The 27,829-nt window shown below is 39.3% G+C and overlaps 1 protein-coding gene across 1 annotated transcript in view; it reads right to left on the reverse strand.

Annotated features, from left to right (window-relative positions):
• Positions 1–27,829, reverse strand: part of ttyh2 (tweety family member 2) — a 90,085-nt gene that overhangs the window by 39,565 nt on the left and 22,691 nt on the right. Inside the window, exons 2-3 of the mRNA XM_037691180.1 lie at positions 21,938–22,110; positions 7,569–7,680 (exon numbers count right to left, since the gene is read on the reverse strand). Coding sequence (XP_037547108.1) covers positions 7,569–7,680; positions 21,938–22,110 — 285 coding nt within the window. The remainder of the gene's footprint in view (positions 1–7,568; positions 7,681–21,937; positions 22,111–27,829) is intronic.

Here is a 27,829-nt window from a genome sequence, read left to right on the forward strand (position 1 = left end):
TTTTTTTGAATGTCCAGAGGACCAGATTTAACTTTTTTAGATATCATGATATACTTTTATCCAATAACGGTGATATGAGCTTTAAGCACATTTTCGATATGACAGCGTTTCATTGACACATTTCTTTCAGTTTCAACCCGAACAGAAAAAGCCCGACACAACTACGTAATACGTAAATGCATGGTGACGTACACCACAGCTCAAAGGAGTTAGCGTTAGCAGGCTAGGCTAAGCTCGAACGCGCGGTGAGGTTGCTTCAAAATGAGTGCCCATGACTGTCAGAACGTGACTGAACAAGCTTTCACAAGCGAAGAGAAAGCAGATGACGATGAGAGGAAAGACTAATTATGCGGTGTAGAAGTGGTTCGGCTATCCAAGATCCGGTAAACTGCTGGTTTCAGTCGGTGTGCTGCAAAATGTGACGGAGAGTCATTCCAACTAGCGGTGGAAACACTTGTTTCACCATTTGAAAAGTTTCCACTGGATGGAATATGCCGAGTGTAAGAAGATGAAGCACAATAAAAGTTTGAGCCAACGTGTCCCTGAAACAACAACATCCCCCCAGTTGTATCAAAAGAGAAACAGGTTTGTTGCATGGGTTAGGTTATGTTGTCGTTTAAAGTTAAATCCATTAATATTGACAAAAAGTTGAGAGTTTTATGTTTATTTGACAATTATTAAAAAATTTCTTTGAAGACTAAATACAAATAAAAGGTGAACATTAATTTGTACAGTTTGTATGGTTTTTCTGAGGCCTTAATATTGTTTATATCAATATCGGAATTATATCGTTGTGATGGAACAAGTAAAAGGACAGTCAAGCACAGGTTAAGTAAAAAAAAAAAAATATATATATATATATATATATTTTTTTTTTTGTTGTTGTTTGTTTTTTTGGACTTAACTTGTGCTTGACTGTACTTTTACTTGGGTAAATCATAACAGATAACAAATTTGGGCCCATAAAAGAGGTCAACATAACTGAACTCTACTCAAACAGACAGACCTGGTACATGAGACAAAGGGGAAACTTATATACCGGCTGATCAGCCCACAAAGACACAAAAGGGGGAGAAAGCACAAACACCTAACTGAAACTAACACAAGGAAATCACATTCCCCCCCATGATCCTAAATTGTGGTATGACCCAATCTGCAGGTCTCCATATAGGCTTGCTCCGCCCTTTTTCCATCTCTTTCTTCCCCTGCAGGGCTGGAGCAGCTGGCACTAACTCCAAAAAACAACGATTAAATTAAATCAAACACATAACAGTGCAAACTAGAATGTGCACACTTATTTTAACATGCAGTGTTATATGATTATGTAAATAAATTCTAAACCAAAAAAAAAAAAATATATATATATTTGTTACTCTGGAAATTACGTTCTATATTTAAAGAAACAAACGATATAGTGAAATATACAATAATTTATTGTGGCAGTGTGAAGATTAGACATTTGTGTGGCTGTAACTGCAGCCATCACAATCGTTGTCGACCGGAATTAAGAATATATTTCAATAAAAGTTTTGGCCATATCGTCCAGCCCTAGTGGCAGCCCTCCTTCTCCTTGGATTAGATAGACACATCATAAGCATATATTCCAGACCATAACTAATCCGGGTCTCAGCTCTGACAAAACAGTCAGACTTCCTTCTTTTTCTCCTTTTCTATCCTGTGAGCGAGCTCTCTTCTGAATTCTCTGGAAGCGGGGCTAAAAGCCATTTGTGGGGGCCGAAAGGGAGTAGGGCCCAAGTTGTCAAAAGTTCTCAATACGGATTTCAGTCTTGACTCTGCCAATCAGACGGCCCGGCACTGCTTCTTGTCCGTCCCAATCAAAGGGTTTTGTCTCCTGGGATCTTGGTTGATTAGGTGGGGGGAGACTGGGAACTGTGCACGGCACACTGGGCTCTTTGTCCCGCTCAAGAATTAGACTCCTTAACAGTCTATAGCTGCATGCAACAAACTCAGTCATGCGCAGAAGCAAGCGCTTATGCGCGTGCACGTTTCAAAGCACCGTGCCCACTTACAGGTTTGTACAAGTTTAGAACTTGATGGGGAAAAAGTGCTTTGAGAAACTCCTTATGTGGATGCATATCGTGTTTTAAACTTAAATCAGGATTAGACCATGTGTTGTGAAAGTTTTAAGCTACAACCACACTCCCTTTTGGCTCAACATCTTTAAAACTGACTGTTGTAGCTATACTTTGTGTTGCTTATTGTTGATTAGCTGTGGCAGCCATCTTGAATTGAATGTCAGTAAAAGGGTAACATTTATAGATCTACACCCATTGGTTACTTCATTAAAATTCATCAAGTGGTTCATGAGATATTTTGCTAACAGACAAACAGGATTGACTAACCATTTTTGCCAAGTTTTATCTTGATATATTGTACAACAATTAGTACTTAAACTATGATCAGTCTCAGCTACTACCACAACAAATTTTACTTCAATATCAGTATAATTTACTATATTCTAGCCTCGTTTGTGTTTTTAATGCCAGTTGGCTGTGGCGACCATCTTAAATTGAGTTGGCTCCAAAAATTAACCAGTTGCAGAAGTGCATCCAACAATCACTTTTTAAGAGTTTCATTAAAATCTACTTAGAGATATTTTGCTAACAGACAGACACGCAAAGGCACTCAGACGCAGGCGATACGTGATACAAGTTTAGTTTAGAATGCACTGAAAACAGTGAATCGGTGGTTTTTGATGGGTAACACACACGGAGTGTCAAGTCTGCCTGAAAATAAACAACTGTTTTGTCATTGAGTGGAATCCAGTACGCTTGTGGGGAAGCAGTTAAATAACTTGACAGAGTGAGAACAAATCCCAAACGTTGTGGCTAGTTTAAAGCATTTGTGTGTTGGATCCAGGAAGCTGCAGCTACTCTGCTCTAAAATCTGAGCTTACTTTCCGTCTTCATGGCTGTCACTCGTCCTGACAGTGAGAGTGCTCTTAACTCCCTCGGCAGAGTGTTTATTACTGAGGCGGAGTTGAGTCACCGCTCTGAGTCGCTCTCAGACCACCACATTAATCTCCATTAACACACATAGAGACTTAATCCCTGCTCTTCGACAGCTTCCCGCCCGAGGTCATCGCCCGCGTCGATACTTTCGCAGGATAAGTGCCGCAGCTGGCAAACCACCACACCAAGGTTAACGCTACATTTTTCTACTTTTGCATTTTCTGTCATTCATTAATAGAAACGTTCAGCTTGATGGGTAAAGGTTTACAATCTTTTAATGAAAACTTACACATTTTCTTTATTTGAACTTTATTGTTCTCTTTTTCGCCTTCGACGAAGACGGTCGCTCTTACCCTCCTTCCCTCCTGCTTTTTTGCTCTCTTGTGCTGTCAACCTCAGAGCCTCGCACATCTTCCGAATCAGAAATTATTATGGATTTGGTCAGCTGGTCCCTCAACTCAATTGATAATTTTTTTTTCTCCAGCAGACGACAGGGAGCTGGAGAGCCCTCATGCCCTGAACGGACCCTCGCAGCTGAGTATGTCATGGATTCCTGGAGTGAGTGGAAGAGGGTATGCCTATCTGTGCTGTCCGTGGAGTGTACATTATTGGATTTATGATGACAGGGTTTCTGCTTTTTGGAATCGGTGGATACCTTGGATATCGACAAATTAGGAAGACGTCGGCAGCAGTTTCGGCTCCGTGCCTCAAGCTCTCAAACTCATATGCTTAACGAGCTCAACCGCAAGCTGAACACGATTTCTGAGAATCGTAGGCCACTTGTGGCTCCTGGAACTCGCCAGCATGAAGGATTCAATCTTGGAGAAAGCTGAATCGAGCACGGACCGAGCGGAATGTCCACTAATTCTGGCTGTTTGGATTCACCATTGAGTTGTACCAGCAGAATTTGAAGGCAGACTGAAAACAGAGTCTGGCGTCCCAAACAATTGTTGTTTATCTGAATTTGGCCTCCCCGTGGGCCTTGGACAGGCCAACTTATCTCAAATTGCTCTTGGAGGATACGTAACTAGAAGCTCTGCCTGGCCCCACCCTCCCGAGGACATCTGTGGCCTTATCAGGACCATGACGCTGATAGACACTGTACCAGTTTATCAGAACTTTGGAACTCTGGAGTGTTTATGGATAATTCACTGGCTTTGTTGACCTCTATGATTAAATGTATTATGATGTCTTTGTATGTTGCAGCTTTATGTGGTGAGGGCTTTTTTTTTTTTCATCTTTCACACTGTTTCCCAGCCAGGAAATGGTGTGAGACTTTTATTTTTGGCTTCCTCCATCCTCGTGTTCTCTTTTTCTCATCTGCCTGTATGTCATATGTAACAGGTCTCTCTTGTAAATGAGTCTTCAAGGCTCAGTGGGAACTAACCAGTATAAATAAAGGTATAATAATAAAATTTACAATGATGTTTATATAGAAATCCACTGAGATCTCTTATGTTCTTTCAAAACATATTTTCTGAATATTACTACAGTATGTTTAATATATTTTTATCTTATGTTTCCTTTAGCTTTTAGCTACCATTATGCTAATTTTAGCTTGTAGCAATGGTTTGCTAATTCTAACTTTTAACATGGTTTTACAACATTTAGCTTTGAAATCCTGTTTCACACATATATTTTTTTCATTCAACCTTTATTTAAACAGGTTAGTCCCACTGAGCCACAAGGACTCAAGGACACGAGGACTTGGAGCTTTTAGGTAAAGTTTTGCTTATTTTAACTACGGCTTTGCAATATTTAGCTTTTAGCTATTGTTTGCAAATTTTTTGGTAGAATTTATTAAAGTTTTGCTTTTAGTTATTCTTTTCTTAATTTTAGCCTTTAGCTACAGTTTGGCTACATTTAGCTTTTAGCTAAGGTTTTGCTACATGAACATTTGATGCAGTTGCAGAAGACATGGAGGTAGGTGGAACGAGGACAGAGAACATAGAAAACAGAGTGAGGTGGAGGAGGATCATTTACTGTGGAGACCCCTGAAGAGGGAACAGCTGAAAGAAGAAGACTAAGAAGATTTTGATTTTTAACAAAACTTTATTTACACAATAAGTTAACACAACAGTGTTAAAAAAGGTGATCATGGCAAGCTTAAAATAAAATATTTATACGAGGAGCTTGTTGTATTGTAGTTCTCCCTGATCAGAAATGGTGTGTAAAACTTTCTTAAATCCCCACAGTTTCACAAAGTTCTCCAGGTGTCCAGTGTCTCTGTGGAAGCAAAACTCCAGCACCAGTCTGGCCTTGACATTGCACCTCCACAGAGCCACAGCACCAAGTTGGGGTCCAGCCTGCAGTTTGTCCCTGCGAGACAAGTAAACAGACATTTTTGCTTCGGCTACTAAAAAGTTTACAGTTTGGGATTTAAACTTCGTGGCTTTGCTGTAACGTACTCCATTGATAAAAACAGATTTGGTGAAAACTGTGTCAAAAAAGCTGAAGATCCTTGTCAGTGGATTAAACAGAGTCGTCAGCCGTGCACAATCTGTAAAAACATGAAAAACACTCAAACTGCAAAAAGGACGCTCATTTGAAACCTCAGGACTGATGACCGACAAAAAAAAGTTTGTTACAATGGCGCCGTGAAGGATCCTCCATTGAAGATCGCCAGCCCGTTTTTTTGTCGGAGGTTTGTAAAGAGTCCTCCACTGGGGCTTCTGACCTCTGGGCTTGTCATCCCACACGCTGACAGCTCTTTTGTGCAGAGTTCTCTTGTTCAGGATCTTCACATAATTCTTATAAAGTACTTTTGGACCCGTTCTGTACAATTCTCTTTGGGTTTCTGTTGCGTAGCAGAGGACCACTGTCTTTCGCAAAGTTAGGGTCCAGGTGGATGTCCGGGAAAGGGTCCTTTGGGTCAGGCGGGCGATTCCCCATGGACCACAGCTGCAGGAGACGCTTCTCTCCAGCTGTCATCCTGTCCTTCACCAGGTCCAGGAAGTGCTGCACCAGTCCAGCAGGCCGGACCCCAAGCAACGAAACCACCTCTCGGACGTTGGCGAAGTCTGGTCTGGCCGTCTCCACCAACCGCCTCAGAGTCACCGTCCCAGATTTGCACAGTGTCTTTGACAGACCCGGCACCGTGCTATTACAGAGGCCAATTCTCGCTTCACAGACTAGTGGGTCCTCTAAGAGCCGCTGCAGAGAATTATACGTTTTTGATCTGTTTGGTTACAAAGAAAAACTTTGAAAACACTCTGATAAAACTGGGGCAACCCCTTCAGCTTTAAAAGGCCAACACTGGTTAGAAACAGAGCAGCATCCAGCCCCAACCCGCTCACACGTCTGAGGATGCAGCTGGCCACGTCCCTCCACACGGTGTCAGGAGGTCCTGCCAGGTACTTCTGGAGGAAGTGTATTTGAAAAGTGGCCATTCTGCTGGCCAGGTGGACAAGGCCCTGTCCCAACTCCTCTCTCTGTAAGAACAGGACCGACTGTGGCATCCAATGTCGATCGTTCCAAAAAAAAATCTACCACCTCAGACTGTATTTTTATTAATAAGCCTGGAGGTGTGTCTACAACAGATAGTTTGTGCCACAGTTGTGATGTAACTACAGGTTGTCTAAAACTAGCACTCTGCCTCTGTAGGACATTTTAGAGCGCAAACATTTCCATTTTTCCAATTTACTCCTAAACTCCTGTTCCACATTTTCCCAGTTTTTTCATACTAAAGCTTTATCCCCTATAGACAAAGAGGTATTTAAACCCATCTCTCTTCCACGGGAGAAGAAGAAGTAAATTAAGAATTAGACTAAGAGGACTAAAACTAAGAAGAAGATCAAGACAATGACAACAACGACAAAGAAGAAGACGGAGGAGGAAGAAGAAAGAAAGAAGGAAGGATAAGTACTAATACTAGTAGTAGTGTAGTGGACTGGTGTGTGCAAAAGTAAACTGGTGCAGTTGATCCAAAACTGGTTTGAATAAGAATAAAATGCTCATTGGCAAAGCTCCACATAGCTTTCTGCATGCCAACACAAAACTGTTAGTCTAATTTTATTAATAATAATAATAATAAGTTAATATCAACACCATTAAGTCTGATGTGAGGCATTTTAAGCTTGTGGGAAAGTAAACTATAGAGACTTTTCTCATGATGTAAAGGAAAAACATGCAACGCTACATCGTTAGTGAGAGATCTGCAACGCTAAGTTAGATTTAGACGTCTCTGTGGTGGGCGGGTAAAAATAGCTCTTTCTCAACCTGAATTTGAGAAAATGTGAACTCATCTCTTTGTTTCCTGGTGAGGTCAGAACCAGTGGCGGGGGGATGGAGAGTGTGCTGTGGGAGCGCTCTGTGTGGTGAGAAGCTGTCAGTTTGTGTGCAGCCATAAAAAGAAAACACATTTAAAGACTAACTAAACTAACTCCTCTGGGCTTCCCTTCTGTGTCTAAAAACTGATCAGAACCAGCGTTTCTGAGGCCTTCAGCCTGATTTGTTTATATATAGATGACTTAAATATTTCAAAATATAATAAATGCAAATTCATATTTTGAATTGTTTCTGAAAACCAAATCACAAACCTCTTTAACCCAGGACAAGATTTTCATTGTGTAATCTTCACGTTAGTGTTTGACCTACCAGACTGTCCACTCCACCCAGTGTGTGATTGGCGTTGTACAAGGAGTAGGTCAGCTGGTAAACGCCATCATTGGTCTCACTGTTGCCATAGAAACCCACACCCACTGCGATGCTGCGGGGAGAAGAGGAGGGACAGGTGAGTCTTTGATGAATTAATGAGGAGCAGAGGACAACAGCAGAATTGATTAGATTGTAGATCCTCTATGATCAGAAAAAATGTCCTTTCCAGTGACTGAATCCAAACATTTGTCAGCTTCAAGACATTTTACTGGAAAAAACTTGAAACTGACTAAAACTTAAAGACGCCAGTAAATTAAAATACAATTTACTTACGATTATGTTAAAAACATTAATCCTGTATCTTGTCAAACATCTTTGAAACAAAATGTGCAAATCACACATCAAAATGTGCAGCTCAGTTGGGAAAAGTGTGCTGTGCGTTTTTGTATCAGTAGTTTTGTACAACAAAAACAAAACTGGCAAAAGAACTGCGCCAAAATCAACGGGAATCAACGGGATTTTGATGAATCGGATGAGGAAAACCAAGCCTTCTTTACAGCTCTCCAGCTCGGACAGACCTTACCGCAGAAACACAGTTCAAATTTTAAACACATCAAAATAAGTTGCACGTGACATGTCTGAACTGGCATTTTGATATATTGTACAGGTTTTACACAATCACAGTCTAAATTTTACAATTTTGAAGAATTTTCTAATTTTGAAGAATTTTCTATTAAATGTTTAATGGACTTTTGATGTGATTTACAAATCTTTGAAATGTTAAAATTTTTAATCTTTTCCAAACAAACTCTTCTTACTCCCACAACACTAATGTATTTTGTTAAAACTTAGCGGTTTGTTTATCGCGGACTCGCTCTATCGCGGTTTTTCAAAATAAGACTGGACATGACACACAATTGGCCTATTGATGGAATTTTTATTTAAAATAAATACATTATTTAGCACCTGCTGCACCTTTGTGCAGCCCAGAGCTGTAGAAAAAGCTTCCTCCTGCAGCTGATCAGCTGTTCTCCGTGCAGCGCGGAGAAGTGGGCGTGGCCAAGAGCGCTTGCAGATGGCAAAGAGTAGACAAGGTAGAGAGCTGAAATCATGACATTCTGTGCTCTTTTAGAGCTTTTACAGTTTAGAAACATTGTTTAGAATATTGCAAGAGTGTGTGAAGGGTTTAAAACACACACACACACACATTTACTACTTGTACTACTATTCCTACTTTGTGGTTTTTCACTTATCGCAGGTCTTCAGGGTATAGATCCCCTGCGATAAACGAGGGACTACTGAACATCAAAATGTACTATTTTTGTCTTCTTTACCCAGCTTGTCTCTCACTGCTATAGGATTTATGATTTTTTTCTCAAATCTCTCCAGAATACGATAAATGCACGCCGAAGATTCAGTTACCGATACATTTTAGCTCAAAAGGGTTATATTTCCTACATTAAACACTACAGAAATATAAAAACTCACGTGTGACCAGTAGTGTCTTCTGCACGGTTCAACACTTTGTAAGATCTGATGTTGCACAGCACCTATCTGTTCTAGCTGAGACTAACTTTTCAGTCTGTTCTGCCTGTCTCACTTACAGTTGCAGTCTGGGAGTGAGGCAATATTGTTTGGTTACCGTGGTAACCACCATGAGCCACTGGCGTCAGCTTGAGCCTGTTTTTGTTGTTGTTGTTGTTTTAATCTTGGCTTTTGTATTTTATTTTTTACACAGTTAGTGGGAAAACTATCAGAGTAAAAGCAGATTAGAAACATGAACTTACTGGAAAAATGCAAATACTTCGATCAACTTTCATCCTGAATTTAAAATGAGAAATAATGAATATTTTCCCGCAGGTCCCTGGTTCAAACCCCGGTCCAGGGGCCTTTCTGGGTGGAGTTTGCATGTTCTCTCCGTGCATGCGTGGGTTTTCTCCGGGTACTCCGGTTTCCTCCCACAGTCCAAAAACATGCATGTTAGGCTGATTGGTAACTCTAAATTGTCCCTAGGTGTGAGTGAGAGAGTGAATGGTTGTTTGTCTCGTTTGTCTCTATGTGGCCCTGTGATGGACTTGCGACCCGTCCAGGGTGTACCCCGCCCCTCGCACAGTGATTGCTGGACATGGGCACCAGCAACCCCCGTGACCCAAAATGGAATAAACGGGTAAAGAAAATGGATGGATGGATGGAATATTCTCCCTTTTCATCCTCCCAGTCCTTTAAATTCTACTTTATTCTGCTCCTTGAAGTATTTCTCGTCTTAGTGAGAATGAATACCGTTGACACAACCCAAAATTTCTCCTGATATGTTCTAGTTTTCGTATACTGTTCCAAAACAGCTGTGCACCAGAGAGGAGCATGACAAGACAGCAAAAAAAAAAAAAAAAAAGATCAGACAAAACCTGAAATTAGATAATCATTCAAGTATGACGGTGCTGCTGTGTCTTCTATGCATTCTTGTGTTTCGTCCATAAAAACACGTGCGCTGCACATTTCATTCCTGAACTCAATGAAGCCTCTTTGAATCCCAACTTAAACCTTAACATTTTCAAGCAATAATCAAAGAAAAACACACATAATGCTCTAAATTGTGTATCTGAGAAGCAGTGAAGCTGTAAAATTTACATTTCGGTGTTAATTTATGTAAACAACACACATCGAAGCAGAACTGACTAAATGTTGGCTTTTGGATTGCATCTGCATAATTCGAAAGCCCTTTTGCATCCGAGTGTTTTAATGGGATCAGCTGGAGGATAAGCACAAACAAAATAACCAGCAATCCACTGCAAACATGGACTCTGACACTTCAGAGCTCGACTTTAACCTGAAGTGCAAACGTGATGCTAAAATGAGCAGCCGTGTACATAAGTTGATTGATTCCAGATTAAAAAACAGCGCATGTGATGATAAAAAGTAAAGTAATGCTGTTTATATATTATTATATCAGATAAAGTAAATGCTAATACTGTACGCATTCAGGGTGGGTCATAACACCTTTGCCAGCACACAGCCCTAAACCTTTCTCAATCATTGCATCCAATTACATTGGATAAGGAAGACTCAAATACAGAACTCGCTGCAGAGACACCAATAAAAACTTAGTCTTTAAACCTGACGCAACAAAACTACAGGAGCAGGATATTCAGTGTTTACAAATGCACCCGCTATATAGAATGAAGATGGAAAGAACATAAGAGTATCTGACGGAGAACAAAGAAGGTAGGGCGCGTCAATTCGATATATATCACGATATACTTTGATTAATAACGGTGATTTGAGTTTTAAGCACATTTTCGATATTTTGATATGATTACAGCGTTTCACTTACGTATTTCTTTTTCTGTTCAAGTTGAAGCAGCCGTTTCAACCCGAACAGAAGAAGCCGCGACATAACCACTTAAGTGGGTGGTGACATACACCACACAGACCTCGAAGGAGTCAGCGGTAGCAGGCTAGGCTAAGCTCCAACGCGCGGTAAGTTTTCACTTCAAAACGAGTGCCCAGGATCATCAGAATGTGACTGAACAAGCTTTCACAAGCGAAGAGAAAGCAGATGACATCACTGATAAGAGAGGAAAGACTAAGTTGGCGGTGTGGAAGTGGTTCGGCTTTCTAAGATCCGATAAACTGCCGGTTTCAGTCGGTGTGCTGCGAAATGTGATGGAGAGTCGTTCCAACTAGCGGTGGGAACACATCTAACTTGTTCCATCTGCAGAGTTTCCACTCGATAGAATATATATGTTATATGTTAATATGTTTATTGGACAGTGATTTCAAATTTCTTTTGAAGGCTAAATACAAATAAAAGGTGAACATTAATTTATTTGTAGTTTGTGAAGTTTTTCCTGAGGCTTTTATATTGTTTATATCAATATCGGAATTATATTGTTATCAACCGAAATTAAGAAATGCATTGTGAGGATGCACCAATCCACTTTTTCCACTTCCGATACCGATATCCGAGGTTAGTTGTCTGTCGATACCGATCCGATACCGGGGGGGAACTGTGCTGAATTCCATTCAACGAACTCGGCGTGCTCTTTAGGGTGAAATCTCTGGAGATGCTTGATTAAGTATAACTGGAAGTTTTAGTGACACCCCCTGGAACCGTTGCTGTGCACATATTGCACGTAGCTGTCGAATGTGTTGGCTGAGGTAGTGTGGAATAGTTCCAGATACCTGATCCTTTCGCTCGTTCCATTTTGAAATCAATCTGTGCGATGAGTTTGCTAGCGCGTGACGTCACTCAGAGCACAAAGCATAGAATTAGAGTGAATAGATCTGCCCAGTCATGGATCGGTCACACTGTCACCGATACCTGATGCAGAAGTTTTTTCCCCGATATCGGTACCGATATCAATATTGGTATCGGATCGGTGCATCTCTAAAAAGTTTTGACCATATCATCCAGCCCTAAAAGAAGGCCAGAATACATACTGAAGAGCCGAAGGCAAACAGAGAACAGTTGATTGGAAATGTGTGACAATACCAAGGAGTAAAGTGGACAAAGAAAAATTAAACACAGTGAACACAAGGTATTTTAATTTAAAACTGTGTTAGAACGTGGGTTATACTTTAACTGTGCATAAAAATGGACCCTTACAGTAACAAAGTCACAGTGTACATTCTCATTCATCTGGAAAATAAAAACTCATCAAGCGAACAGAAATGAAAGTGGCCGAGCTTCTTTGTAGAAGACGTACAGCATGCAGTCTGGGATGTCCTGGGCATGTACCAGATAAATACCAGGTATGTATCCTTTGAAAACCAGGTATTTACCTGGTCCATGTGTACACTGTCAGTGCCGTGTACTTACCTGGTACATATTTAGTTAGTACCGCTGGCAGTATCAGGTATTCACCTGGTACATTTGCTGTACATATCTGGTACGTACTTTGTAAGAACTAGGTATAGCATGGAACATACCAGGTTCATACATTTGGCAGCACAATCGCTTAGTGGTTACTAGCATCGTTGCCTCACAGCGAGAAGGATCCGGGTTCAATTCCTTGTTTGGACGTGGGGCCTGTCAGTGTGCAGTTTGTATGTTCTCCTTGTGTTTGCATGGGTTTTCTCCCACAGTTCAAAAACAAGCTTGTTAGGCTGCCTTCAGGGATCTATGATTTCAGTGGGATTTACCTGGTGAAATAATATTAATGAATAAATAAATAAATAAAAAACATATCATGTGCTGGGTACGAACCAGATGCTTACCCTGTAAGTATTAGTTATGTACCTGGTACATTCTATCCATGCCAAGTACGTACCCAGTTCATACCAGGATCATACAAGGTACACATCCGGTACATACCTGGCTGTATTTAACATTTCTTCCAGCTTCTTTTTCAATACTTAAGAACTGAATTCTGTATCTAATAAGAAAGCTTTCAAATGGAAAAGTTCCTTAAATAACAAATAAAATGTCTTCAAGGATCAATTAAGTAGTTTAGTTTATTTTAATTCAGCTTGCTTAAGAGCATTATAAAAAGAGAATTGTAAAAAAAAAAAAAAGACAACCTGTAGAACTAAAAGTAGATTAAAAAAAATAAACAGTTCTACAGATGAAGGCCGAGAACCGATCAGGTCAGGACCAAAGGGAAACTCGGATTATTTTCCAACAAAGCTCCACATTTGAAAATCAACAATAATTTGATTAAAAATCACCTGGAGACTCTGGATTCCTGCAGAGCTGTTAACATTGATGCTGGAAGCTGAGAGCAGGTGGAGCAGAACCTCAAGAGCTCTGAAACTAATTACTGCAACAAGGACACGGTCTCATTAACTGACCTCCTGCAGGCAAACCACCCAAACTGCAGGTTGGATTTGAACCCTCAAGGGCAGGGGGGAAACGGATACATGGATGTAGAAAAAAGCAAAAAACATCAGTAAGGAGCAGTAACGGGTGATATATAAAGGAGCATTGAGTCAGCCAGCCTCTGTAATCATAATAAAATAGAACGAAAAATGGATTTTTACGTGCCAGCTGTCTTGCCCATCAGATATTTGTGCAACACACATATGTACACATGCACACACACACGAGCACAGACAAAAACATCATCACTCCACTTTGCTTTTTCAGCAGCGGCTGATAACAACTTAAAGACTTGGATTTGCCAGAATCTTCTAAAAACATCAAGAGCAGGAAAACTATCAAGAGTAAAAGCAGCTTAGAAACATGAACTTACTTGAAAAATGCAAATACTCCGAGGATAGAATTTCATTCTGAATTCAAAGTGAGAGGAAATAATGAATATTCTCATTTTTAATCCCCCCAGTCTTCTAAATTCTACTTTTTGCCACTCCTTGAAGTATTTCTTGTCTTAGTGAGAAATAATACCATAGATTAGTGTAGGCATGCACTGAGCAAAAGCTGAACTGTCAGGTTAATAAATCAAAAAAATGAGATGAAAGATGGGGGTAGAAATTCTGGGCAATAAATAAATAAATAAATAAATGTCAGCCTGATGCAGAAAAAAGGCCTTTGGCTACTTTAAATAGATTGTGGCATGTTTGGATTTTGAGACATGTCCCTAAAATGGCAGAAATAACTTTACTGAGAATGGTTTTGGATGTGAAGTCGTCCTACTTGAGTCACTCATAAGAAAACTTTAATGTCCACTTTAAACACGGACAGCTTAAAGACTTTATATTCGTGCTGTTTCAGAGCTTAGAGTGATCAGAAGATTGACACAATGCAAAAAAATATATTTCTTAGTTACTGAAACCTCAAAAACTAAGCTCTAAAGTTGGTAAAATTCAATATTCAAACATATTCTGTATTATGACGGGTGATCACTTTAAAGTATTACTTTATGAAATGTACAGAATATTATGGTCATAACTGTGGTCCATGAGGAGACTTGATGAAAACATCAGTTGGTCAGCTGTTCCCAGCATGAACCACTTCATCAGCCATTATACAGAATGTTTGAATATTTATATTATTAATAGAAATTAATGTGCTGGATGAGGGGCGAGGCTGCAGTCACAGCTGAGTGACAGCTGCTGTGACTTTAAAGATGATGATTAGAGCAGACGTCACTGCGCGTCGGCTCAACCTGCAGTCAGACCTGATTACAGTGAAGACCGACCAGTACGACGCCTGGCAGAGACAGAAGGATGGAAGCCCACTGCGCGTGTGCAACGCCTTTAATAGATAAATCAATACTTAACAAAAACAGACATTGCATTTTCTGTCAAACTGCAGTGTTAATGATGAGTGCTGGATGAACATGCTGACATATGCTGAAAAGGCTAAAACTTGGTTGTTCAAGTTAATTCAAACAAAACAGACTGAAATTAGCAAAATCAAAATCAAAACAACAAAAAAGATTAAAAAAAGCCTAACAGGGGCTAAAATGAGCAGAACAACTGTTAAAATTAGCTAACTTAAGCTAGAAGGAGCCTAATATTAGCAGAGCACATGCTAAAGTAAACAAAATTTAAGCTAAATGAGCCTAAAAGAGGTAAAAATGAGCAGAACACAAGCTAAAATTGGCTACATTGAAGCTAGAATGAGCGTAACAGAGGCTAAAATTAACACAATTGAAGCAAAAGTGAGCTGAACACAAGCTAAAAACTAAAAATAGCAGGAAACTAAAATGCGACAAACAGACTGAGCAAAACAGAAGCTAAAAGGAAAAGAACACAAACTAAAAGCTACAGAACCTAAGGTAAAATAAGCAAAACAGAAGTAAAATAGACAAAATAGAGTTCAAATGCAAGCTAAAAACTTAAAGCATCAGAACAGTAGCTATAAGTAAAACAGAAGCTAGGAATAGCAACACTGATGCTAATATCAGTTTAAAAAAAAAGGAGCAAAAATAGGGGAAAACTAAGCTAAAAGTAGCAGAGCAATAGCTAAAAGACTGAAGTAGCAGAAGAGCAGCTAACAAGCAATAAAACATGAATGCTGAAGCAGATTTCAATAATCAAGAATTACAAATGTCCTAATATATTTTCAAGATAACTTTATGCTAAATGATAGCTCACAAACCCAAGCTAGCCCTGAAAGCTATTTCAAAAAGGAAGATGCTTTATTTGCCTTTTAAAATGGCTTTTTGTTGTTTTAAAAACACAATTAACATTTCTCAAAATAAAATAAAAAGAAGAAACATTTGAACTGGTAAGAAAAACAATTTTCCTCTACAGTAAAACTCCAGATTGAAGTCCATTTTGCAATCATATCAATTCCCTGTGGCCGGCTCTGCAGTGACCGCTTCAGATTAAACTACTTTATTTCATACAGGCTGTTTCTTGGACAGCACTCATCTTTTAATCCAACTCTGTCAAATCAGGCCCAATGAGCTCCTCAAAGCCACTTCAATAATAAAAAAAGAACACCTTCACTTATAAGTTCAGATTTATGAGAAGTAAAAACATGCTAAAGCACCAAATCTGACAATAAACCCAAACTACTGTGGTTTGACAAAAAAACTTAACAAAAGCATCAATCCCAAAAAATTTAAAATGAATAAAGCTCTACTAAATATTAACAACAGATTCCTTGTCTTCAGCTACTTTCAGCTGTATTTGTACTCTTCTTGTTTTAAATTTGGAATATATATCTTTAATGAGGAAAAGACGGCCACTTTGAGACCACTCTACATTTTAAGTAACAAGACGTAAATAATTAAGTGTCACTTAATGAAGGCTGCTTTAATAGAAACCGTTTCCGACCCTTCAGGGGGAGAAACTGCTGAGTTAATTTGTGACATCCAGTGAAGAGACTCCAAAACTAATATGACGTACAAAACGCTCGTCTTTCTGCTTTGAACAGCCGGCAATTATCTTTAAAACCAAAAGCTCCCCATTAGGTTCAAATAAAGGGTTGGCTTTTAAATATAATTAAAATGTCAGTTTCTAATTTCTTTAGTCCTTTGTGATCAAAGTCTGTGAAACGGCGGCTCAAGATTTTAGAATATTTCTGATAATTGGTGTATCAAGAAGATGCGCTTCCCTGGCTGTGACCTTTGACCCTTGTTTTGTCTACCAGATTATTTAAAGTTACTTTTGACTTGTTTTCACACATTCACTGTCCTTGGACTCAGAGTCAGCTATCTGACTAATGTTTACTCTTTTCTTTAATGCGTTTACAAAAGTAAAAAACAAAATCATTAATGAAGTTTGTTTTATTTCATTATGACAGGGGTGAACATGAATGATGCTGATTATTGTTTTCAATCATTATAATGAAACCATGTGAAATATTACAATGTGTTTTGAACATACTTCTCTGTTCTGCTTTTCAGAAAATAACTTTTCCCTGAGAGACACCTGTGTGTGAGTGTTTTACTTCAGAGGGGAGTCATGACGTCTGAGAGATCTCCAAAACACTTCTGAGAACTGAGAGTTAAAAACAGGTTATTTGTCTGACACTTTTTTTTAATTTTATTTTATTTCTAGTTTATTCATTTTGTAAAAACAAAACAATTGAATATACATTAAGAAATACAATCAAAAATAAAATTACCGAAGATAAAGTATTTTTCTCACTGCGAGACTCGCGTTTTTGGCTTAAAGTATAAGCCGGCTGATCGCCCGCACACATTCTCATCAGCTGAGACATCGACCCTTGAAGTTGTCAGTGATTTTCAGCTACCTTCAGCTTCTTTTTGGGCGGTGCCTGGCAAGTCCTCTCCTCATGGTGTACCCTGGTCTGATCCACCAGCAAAACCACGGAAAGATGAGTGCATTCGAGCCATCAAACTGACCCGATAGGGAGCATAAACCTGGTGACATGAATGCAACTTTGGGTCTGGTTATGCCATTTTAGCTGATGCAACTTGATAAATCATTTCCTGGCTTTCAGTGATAATAAATTACTTAATCTGGTCACATTAAATAACATCTCTCGACCAAATTCTAAAGTAAACTAATTATAATCAAATAGTTAAACTTTGTCTAAATTTGCGTGGGTTTAAAAACCAAAAATAATTCCTACTCAAGTAATTGTTTGCCTTAGATAAGAGAATTAATCTTTAATTGATTGTTTAGATTGTTCATTAATGTTTAATTACTTTACTACTTTTTCAAACTAGTTAATTTCGAAAGTATTATCCTTCATCATTTGTGTTGTTCAATGTTGTTTATATTTGTTGATGATTAATTATTTTGTAATAAAATGTAAAAGGAAAATTCCGTTTCCTAATTATATGTTATATCGATATATCGATATATCGGTGTATCATGTATCGTGTATTGTTTTGCACTATTAACGACTAGCGTATATCTTAGATCTTTTAGCGTACCATTGGTCAGTCGTTTAGTGTATATCTTAGATCCTTATTTACTGTTTCTTTTTACACTTTATATTTTTTATATTGTTTGGATGTAACTGGGACCCTGTGTACACAGTTTGTTCCATCTCAGGTACCACATGTGATGTGAATGACAAAGAACCTTGACTTGACTTGATATTGGATAAGGGGACATTGTGATAAAAAATGTCCTGTAACTAGAAAATTCAGCTTCAGCTGTTGAGTCTGATAATTCAAGAGTCAATTTTATTGGGTGAATATCCATAAAGTGTTAACTTGTTACTGGTCAGTAACATGACTTGTTGCTCCCAGTTTTAACAAATGCAAATAATCAAAGTTTATTAGATTAAAGAAAAGTGTCACCCGTCTTCCTCCATTCCCCCATATATGCTACATGTTGGTGTTGTTTTCTCAAATGTTTATAATTCAGATTACATAATGAAAGACTGTCTCTTTGAAAGGATTTACTGCCTTGTTGCACATTGTTGGCATGCGATTAATAAATAAGCGTATGCTTTTCCACTTTTCCCCAGGAAAGCATTTTCTTTTTTTCACATTTAATTTGCAAATTACCTTTTTAAATGCACCCCAGTCGAATGAACTGACATGAAAACCAGTAAAGAGTTGTACAAAATTAGAGCAATTCACTAACAATACAGCTTCAGCCATTTCTGCTGAGGCTTCAGGATATTTTACACAACCAAGCCCCACTGTGTTTGACAATAAGCTCAGAAAAGTGCAATGACGGTAATGTTTGGGGCCTAATTTAATATCGCCCACCAGCTGACAAACGTGGCTGTCACATGGTTGAGTTTCCACCACCCTGGTAACAGATTAAATTATCTCCTTTTTGCACAACCCATTTTACCAACGAACCTAATCTGCTGATGTCTGCGCCGACTGTTGAATCAGACCGTATGTGTCTGTAACTTTAATCAAGTCTGTGTCTTAAAGCAGCGTTAGTGCAAAAGCAGATACAACTTTTAAAATATTGGGATTTACGTTGATTTATACCATGGGAATGCTATAATACTGGCCTCGTTAATCTGTTTGGGGCAGTACAGTTGGGCTAATGTTACTTAAAATTAAAGAGATTGTTGGTTAAAGATTTGATATAATCCAGCTGGCTCCAGACAAAACAAACCACATGTACTGCACATCATCCCAACTTAAAAGTTGAGGTAAACACTAAGTCAAACAACTTCTGTTTGATTGGACACAAATTAAAGCTGAAACAGTAGGAAAGCCAACACCATCACTGAAGGAAAAGGATCACAGCAGGGCTCAAATAAAACCTTGGAAGAACAGAGGAAGAGAATAACTAACACTAGGCAGGTGTGAGGATTAATAAACCCAAACCTGTTGTGTCAAGAAGTGGACAGAAAAACTAACAAACAATGAAAAGGGAAGTGGCACTTTTCTGGGATCCAGATCTTTGGACACAGATCATCAAAGGGAGCCGGCTCATTTGTCATAATAATTCATCCATGCAATGAACAGTAAAACATATTTTACAAGCGGTGTACAAACCTGATGAAGCCCATATTGATTTGCATCTTATAAGCCCAACAAGTGTATTCATTTTCAAGTCCTGTTTAATATTGATGACCTTTGACCCTTTTCCTTGGGCTTGACTCGGTATAACTTCGGGCTTTTTCCATTGGATAATTTCATCTACATCGGGTTCGGTTCCTAGGGCCTTCTGGACCGCAAATCCAACCAAGCCAAGTCAAGTGGTGAAACTTCACAACCACCATATTAATTTTTGTTATCTAATTTAAAAAAAATTCATATAAAATATCCATTAAAATGACAACACATAACCCAATACAGTGACGCAACGAGGAGGTCCAGATGGTGATTGTTGGCAGACAATGAAATTGAGGGAGAGCCAAACCAAACAAAATCAACTTACAGGCGGAGGGAGGGTGGCCTCGACTCCACCATGGCAATTTTGGAAATTGTGGCACCTATGCCTACCTGCTCTATGGCAATGTGCCCACACCGAGGCATCACTTGGCTATGTGGAAATGTGACCATGTGGGGCGGCTGTGGCTGAGTGGCTAGAGCAGTCGTCCTCCAATGCAAAAGTTGGGGGTTTGATTCCATCAGCAGTCACATGCCGAAGTGTCCCTGTGCAAGACATTGAACCCCTCATTGCCTCCGATGTGTGTCCCATCGGTGTATGAATGTGATAAAGCACTGATTATTCTTTGTATAGATCTAGTAGAGTGCTGTAAGAATGGGTAAATGAGGACACAGACTGTTGTGTAAAGAGCTTTGAGTATCTTGATAAAATACAGTAGAAAGTTGCTATACAAGTACAGTCCATGTAGAACTGATATGGGTCAAATTAAGACATAGCAACACTGCGCAATGGATAAACAGCATAATTTGCAACGACACCTTTGATTTGGAGTAATAAGCATCACAAACTTTATCTCTTTCATGTTCTGTTATGAAACAAATTGTAAAATTCTTATCTACAATCACTTCTTTTATAAACGCTCAGCAAATGACCAAATTTAGCTTTTAAATCACTGCAGAATTTTTCTTTTTATCTACTTGTAGAAAATAGGTGTCTGTCCTCCAGCTGGCCTAAATGTGTGACCACACATTCACATTTATGCGTTAATGACACACTCACTCCATCAATGGCTTCCACAAATACAACAGGATCAAGCTTGAGTTAGAACAGTGCTAAATGAAAGATGGCCGAGCCTCATAATATCAAAGGTTGTTAAGCAGTAACAGCAATTAATGCCCAGTCTTTCATTCTTTCTTCTGTATGATGAGTCTGAAACCAGGAGACCCACAGAGATCTTCAAAGAGTATAGGTTATCAGTGAAATGCTAACTACGTCAGTTTCCTACGGTTCAAACAGATTCTCCAAGAAACATGAGAGAGTGAATTCATCAAAGGAACAGAAAACTCCTGACTATGGTAATATGAAATTAAATCATAAGTATTTGCAGCTCATGCAAAACCTTTAGATATTTCATAACACAGGTGGACTAACAAAAACACAACTGTTCCCCCAGAGACACACCAAAAGAAAGGAAAGGTTGCAAAGAAAATGTGCTTTGGTGAACCTCTGTCTGGATGGTTTATGTTTATTTAAACACTTTAGTGTTAGGTTTATCCATATTACTGAGTTTAAAAAGTCTAGCTGCAGACCATCAAGAACAAACAGAAAAGTTTGCTAACTACTATCACTGTTCAGGGTTAAATTCTGGTGGAGATTTTTAATCATCTAAAACATGGCAAACCCACAAAGGTTTAGAGTTAAAAGCTCCACAATCTCCAGTATTTAATTGAGAAAACTTTGCGGACGGAAAATGAAACAGTCATCCGTCCATCTATCCATTCATTACCTTCCGCTTATTCTGAAGTCTGGTCGCAGGGGTAGCAGCTTGAGCAGGGAGGCCCAAATATCTCTTTCCACAGTCACCTCTTCTAGCTCTTCTGGGGGGACCCCAAGGCATTTCCAGGCCAACTGAGAGATATAGCTTCTCCAGCGTATCCTAGGTCTTCCCCGAGGTCTCCTTCCAGTCGGACATACCCAAAGCACCTCCCTAGAGAGGCACCCAGGGAGCATCCTTACCACCTTACAGCACAGAGAAGCTCATTTCAGCTGGGACCTTGTTCTTTTAGTCATCCATATTTCAGGTCTATAACTTGGGGCAGGAATGTAGTTAAATCAAGAGCTTTTCCTTTCGTCTCAGCTCTGTCATCACAACTAACCAAAGCAATGCCTTCATTGTTGCAGACAAATCCCTGATTCGTTTGCCAACCTCCTGCTTCATCCTACCATCACTGGTGAACAAAACTCCCAGATAACTGAATTCCTCCGCTTGAGGCAGAGATTTCCAACCAGCTCAAAAGAAGCACTCCACCATTTTCTGGTTGTACCATGCACCAAATATATACATTAAATCTCAAAGAAACAGAGAGGGTACCGTGGTGATAACATCATGCTCTTTACTTCTCCATGAGAATTCAGAAAGATCACTAACAGAAATGAGTGGCAGACATTAGTTTTGAACACACATGCATGATGAACAGTTAGTTAGTCATGGCTCGTCTGTGTCATATTTCCCTCACCATGTGATAAGACCAGCAGCGACAGCCGACCAGGTGACACAGCAGGAGTTGGGCTTCTTGCTTTCCTCGTCTTCGTCTTTGCTGCAGCAGCACAAACAGCTCAGGTAGATGGCCAAACACAGAAGGTTGAGGCCGAGGCCCGCAGCTGCCACACATCCCAGAAATATGAGAGACTACAGAGGGGAAAGAAAGAAAGAAAGAAAGAGAAATGATTGGCTTTACATTCAGCGGTATCTATACATCAATCGGAAAAAGAAGTGGTAACTATCTCTTGGTAGCAAAAGCAGCATTGTATCCTTACTACATTTATGAGTCCTGGGCTCATGCTAAAACTGCGTTGTTTTTTTTTTTTCCACAAAGGAAACTTTGATCTGTTGACTTGCATTCCGCTAACGGACGTTCCTAAAAGTTAAAAATGTGTATATTCCAAGAAATCTACCAAAATGTATTTCCTATAAAAACCCAGCTACCTAAGTTACATTCAGACTACAGGTCTTAAAGCTCAATTCAGATTGTTTTGCTCAGATCTAATGTTTTTGTGTGGTCATTCACATTATTATTGACATACAACCTCCATCAGACTCCAGCGTGAATGGTTTACAGCTCTGAGGTGACCCGCATGCGCAGAAGAAACTGTGATGTTGCACGCAGCGTGCTATGTATAAAGAAGAAAATATGGATGCTACACATGTTGGCATGTGCAATTCTGGGCCAGTGGCTACATTTATTCTTGCCTCTTGATGGCTCCTCTGGTGCATGATTGTATTTTTGAAGTGAGAATGACGTACTGAAGGTAAACTCAAACTCAAGTATCGATCCCATCGCGTTAGCACCAATACGGTCTGACTAACATTAGTATTTGTTGCTGTAGATTCTCAGTCATCCAGGATATGGGAAATTAAAAGAACAAGATGAAGCAACTGGACTTTTGTTCTGTAGCTGAAAACATGAGGAGGTCCAAGATTTAAACTGCATGAGGTTGGTATCGTTGTTAATAATACTTGGATCGATTTGCTTATCCAATTCCCCCTACCATTATACAAGCAGGGCACCCCACCTTGTCAACAGAACCGAGCACCCTAGGTAAAAAGGTAAATGTTCAGTTGGCAAACATTTTGTTTATGATCTTTTACAAGAGCCATACACTAAAAAAACTATCCCTAAAAAGTTTTGGTTGTAATAAAAAGAGAAATAAACAAGTAGCAGACTGAGCCTTTTCTTCTTCTCTACAAATAGGTTCTCTGTTGAGATCATAATAATGTAGCAATAGTGTTCTGGGACTCCTAACAAAACAAGTTCCTCTAAACGGTTACAGTGATTAATGACTGAGTAATAAAACACATCAAAGCTGATGATTATGTGTGCATGGTAACAAGGCCAGATGCATCCTGGGAGCATGTCTCCTGCTGGAGAGCAGACACCTCCTCATATATTCACTTCTCTCCTCGTTTTTCTATTAGCTTCCATCCCACCTTCTGCAAAAAAATAAATAAATAATAAAATAAAAATGGAGTGGGTTGACAAATATAGCAACAAGACTGTTGTAACAGCCTCAAAAGAATTCTGCATCCATCTGTGAGCAGATGGGTTTGTTCCAGCTCGGGACCTTTGTTGTTCCCCTTCACACTTCTTCCTTTTTGGTCTGTCTGAAATCTTTCTGGTGCTGTGCCATCTGCTCTTTGGTTGTGATGCCATGTCTCCTGCATGTCAAGTGGAGGGGTTCAAAATGAACAGAACCTGTGAGGTTATGTTAACGGTTTATACAAAGTGCCACATAAACTGTAAATTGAAATATTCTCCATGATGCTAAAGCCAGGAGTGGCGCATAAAATTAATATAGATCTGCGAAGTGCAAATTATATTTTAATAGCATTGTTGCACAAGGAATATGGGCCTTTTTTCCATTAAAATTATTTTTTACTTCCCCTTTTTCCAGCTTTTTAAAATTTGCACAAAGATAGCTGAAAGTGATTGCACAGAACAATTGTGCATGAGAGGTCCAAAACTTAATGAGATTTAAAAAACATACTTCTCTCACTATACAGTAGATTCAAATATATTTCACATTTACTAAAAGACAAGCTCAATAGAAATATATAACATCATAATATGATCACATATATTATACCTTATCTGTGACACCAACCATCATGACTATAATGATTTATGGGGGGTATTCCATTAAAATGCTTCTCTATATTTGATGAAAGATACAAAATCTGAAGGAGTGCAGTAACTTTATGTCCATTTTTATTGGTTTCATGTAGAAAGCTGCACATTTTTCAGATTAAAAGGTAAAATAATTCAACAAAAAGCTAATTAATTATTTAAAAGAAGGTTAAGCACTTGATGTGTAACGAATGAGACAAAAATATTGAATTTGGTCATTTGTAAAATAACCCAATATATGTTGATGTGTGAAGTGTTACGCCCACCTGCATACCAACTAAACTCAGTCCTGCACATCAGTTTAGATAAACTGAGGTCCATTCCTCTGTTCAGACCAGCTTCAGCGTAGACATATTGGTAGATTTACTCACATAAATGGTTCCTTTAAGTTCCCTTCACAACCTTTTGTTTAAAATTAAAGTCAGATTGATTTAGTCATTCCATTTATTCTTCTCTTTGCAGCGCTGCCATGCACATTATTAGTCACCAGTGTTATCCTGATGGTGGGCTCACGAACAATAACACTAGTCGATGTGAGAAAGACTTTTAGTCTCATAGAAATGACCCTGGATTCCTTTGAGACATTGAAATTTATTACACATATTACTCTTACATAACAGCGATTGTGTGTGTGTGTGTATGTATATATATATATATATATATATATATATATATATATATATTAGTACCACTTTACAATATGGCTCCCCTTATAAATGGCTAATAAATAGTTTATAGATATGTTAGTAATTCCTCTATAAACTCTTTATAAATCATTAATAATTGTTTATTATGCATTAAGGATGAGAGACAAAACTGACCAGTTTCTTGCCAAATAGTGAGCCACATCTGTTCACCTATATATTTCATATAGTTGTTATATTAAAAATTTCAGACTTTGCAGCACAATAAGCATTTGCAAATGTAATTTTTTTAGGATATAATATTAGTTGTATATACTTATAATGCAGTGATAATGTACAGTATTATATGCTAAAAAATAGGTTTATAAATGCTTGTTGTGCTTACAAGGTATTAACTTAGTCTGAAATGTTTAATATGACAACTCTAGATGAAATATATAGGTGAACAGATGTGGTTCACTATTTGGCAAGAAACTGGTCAGTTTTGTCTCTCTGTCACCTTTAATTAATGCATAATAAGCAGTAATTATTTGATTTATAAAGTATTTATAGAGGAAATAATAACGCATCTATAAACTATTTATTAGAGTCAGAGTCAGAGTCAGAGTCAGAGTTTCTTTATTGTCATTCGCACCTCATGTGGTACATGTGGTGGAGCGAAATTATGTACACAGGGTCCCAGTTACATCCAACAATAAAATGTATAAGAAAAACAGTAACAACATCTAAGATATGAACTAAGAAAAACATCAACTAAATATACACTAAGCACTCATAACATAAAACATTGAACATCAGCACAAACATGAACATGAGTCTGTGAGCAGATGTGCACGCATGAACACATCAACATTGAAACAGATCAGCAGCAACATGAAACAGATCAGCAACAACATGATATGGTTTTTCACAGTGATTATTCTAGTTAGAGATTCATGAGTCTAACAGCCTCAGGGTAGAAGCTGTTCCTCAGTCTAGTGGTTCTACACTTAATGCTCCTTAACCTCCTTCCTGAGGGGAGTGGGGCAAAAAGTGTGTGTGCTGGGTGGGTGGGGTCCTTCATGATGCAGGTGGCCCTCTTCCTGCATCTGGAGGTGTAGATGTCTGTGATGGTGGGGAGACTGACTCCAACAGATTTCTGTGCAGCCTTCACCACTCTCTGCAAAGCTTTTCTTTCTGCAGCTGTGCAGCCTCCATGCCACACGTTGATGCTGGAGCACAGGATGCTCTCCACTGCACATCTGTAGAAGGAGGTGAGGACTGAGCTTCCCAGACCAGCTCGCCTCAGCCGTCTGAGGAAGTAGAGTCTCTGATGAGCTTTCTTGATCAGGCTGGTGGTGTTGTTGCTCCAGCTGAGGTTGTCATTCATGTGTACACCCAAGTACTTGTAGCTGGAGACCACTTCCACCACAGATCCTCTTATGTTCAGGGGGGTGTAGGTGTTTTTGTTCCTTCTGAAGTCCACAATCATCTCCTTTGTCTTCTTCACATTGATGTGAAGGTTATTCTCTCTGCACCAGCTCTCCAGGTGTTCCACCTCCTGCCTGTAGCTGGACTCATCATTGTTTGTGATGCATCCCACCACCGCTGTATCATCTGCAAACTTTACAATGTGACAGCCTGGATGGGTAGCTGCACAATCATATGTGAGCAGAGTAAACAGGAGGGGGCTCAACACACATCCCTGAGGAGAGCCAGTGCTGAGGGTTATGGTGGAGGAGGAGAGGTTGTGGATCCTCACTAACTGTGGTCTGTTTGTTAAAAAGTCTAGTACCCAGTTGCAGATGGAGGGGCTTAGTCCTAGTGTGGATAGTTTGTCCATCAGGGTTTGGGGGATCATGGTGTTGAAGGCGGATGTGAAGTCCACAAAGAGCATACGGACGTAAGAGTTTTTCTGCTCCAGGTGGTTGAGCGCAGTGTGGACCACAGAGGAGATTGCATCCTCTGTTGATCGGTTCTCACGGTATGCGTACTGATGAGGGTCCTCGTTGATGTTGATGGTTGTTTTGATGTGAGTCATGACCAGTTTTTCGAAGCATTTAGCGACTATCGGGGTGAGGGCCACTGGCCGATAGTCATTCAGACCAGTCACTGTAGAGCTTTTTGGGACTGGGATGATGGTGGCATGGGAGCCTAATTGTAAAGTGGTACATATACGCTGTCTGACTGTGCTTTGCTGGAGCCTAAAGTCTCTGAAAATTGTTTTGTAAACATTTACAATCATGAATAGCATCATGTTCATGTTTAGTTCATGTTTAGTTCATACCATCATAACCTTCTATATTTGTGTTCTGCAACAGTTTTGAGATGTTAGACTGCTGAATTCAGGTCACTAATGAAGTGACCGCAATAGCAAACACACACAGCCACAAACATACCTTAGTAAAAACCCTTACCCAAAATAAGCCGTATATGGGAATTCACTCAGGCATGGATGCTGTGTGTGTTGTGTATGTATGTATACATATATGTAGATAGCTGTGCATGCATGTATAAATTTATCACATGTCTAGGTGTGCAGTTGAAAGGAACATTTGCTAACATTTGCACATTACTTCTTGTATCTGCACACGGATTGCATCTTCTGCTCTAAGCAAAGTATAAAATTAATGTACAGTGAATTTAATTATGTGCTCCTACACTGCTGTGGAGAAATGAAACAAAATTTAATTCAATTTTTCATGGAGCGCAGTACAACTTTGAATGACAATAAAGTTTATAAAGTTCAGTTATAACAGTCAGACTGTCATAGATCTTCAATAAGTACTTTAAATGTACTGAAAGAGACTTTGGGAAAAGCTTGCCTCGTTTTGTGTTAAATGATGAGAGTTGGAATAAGTTTGGTGTCATAGAAGAAAAGCTCAGCCAGTGGGAAGACGATGTGGGGCTCAGGTGGATAACATGAACACTGGAGAGGGGGGATGGGTGGGAGACAGTCAGATTATTTGAATTAGGGGGGAAAAGCGAGGGAGTGGGGAATCCTGCTGCGCACAAAAACACTTGGGCCCCCAAAAGCTGCTCTTATTGTCATGGAAACACGCAGGTTGGTTGGTGCCCCTGCAACAAGGATGGATAAGGA

The sequence above is a fragment of the Nematolebias whitei genome, chromosome 17, assembly GCF_014905685.2.
Source record: "Nematolebias whitei isolate Nwh7 chromosome 17, NemWhi1, whole genome shotgun sequence".
NCBI lineage: Eukaryota > Metazoa > Chordata > Actinopteri > Cyprinodontiformes > Rivulidae > Nematolebias > Nematolebias whitei.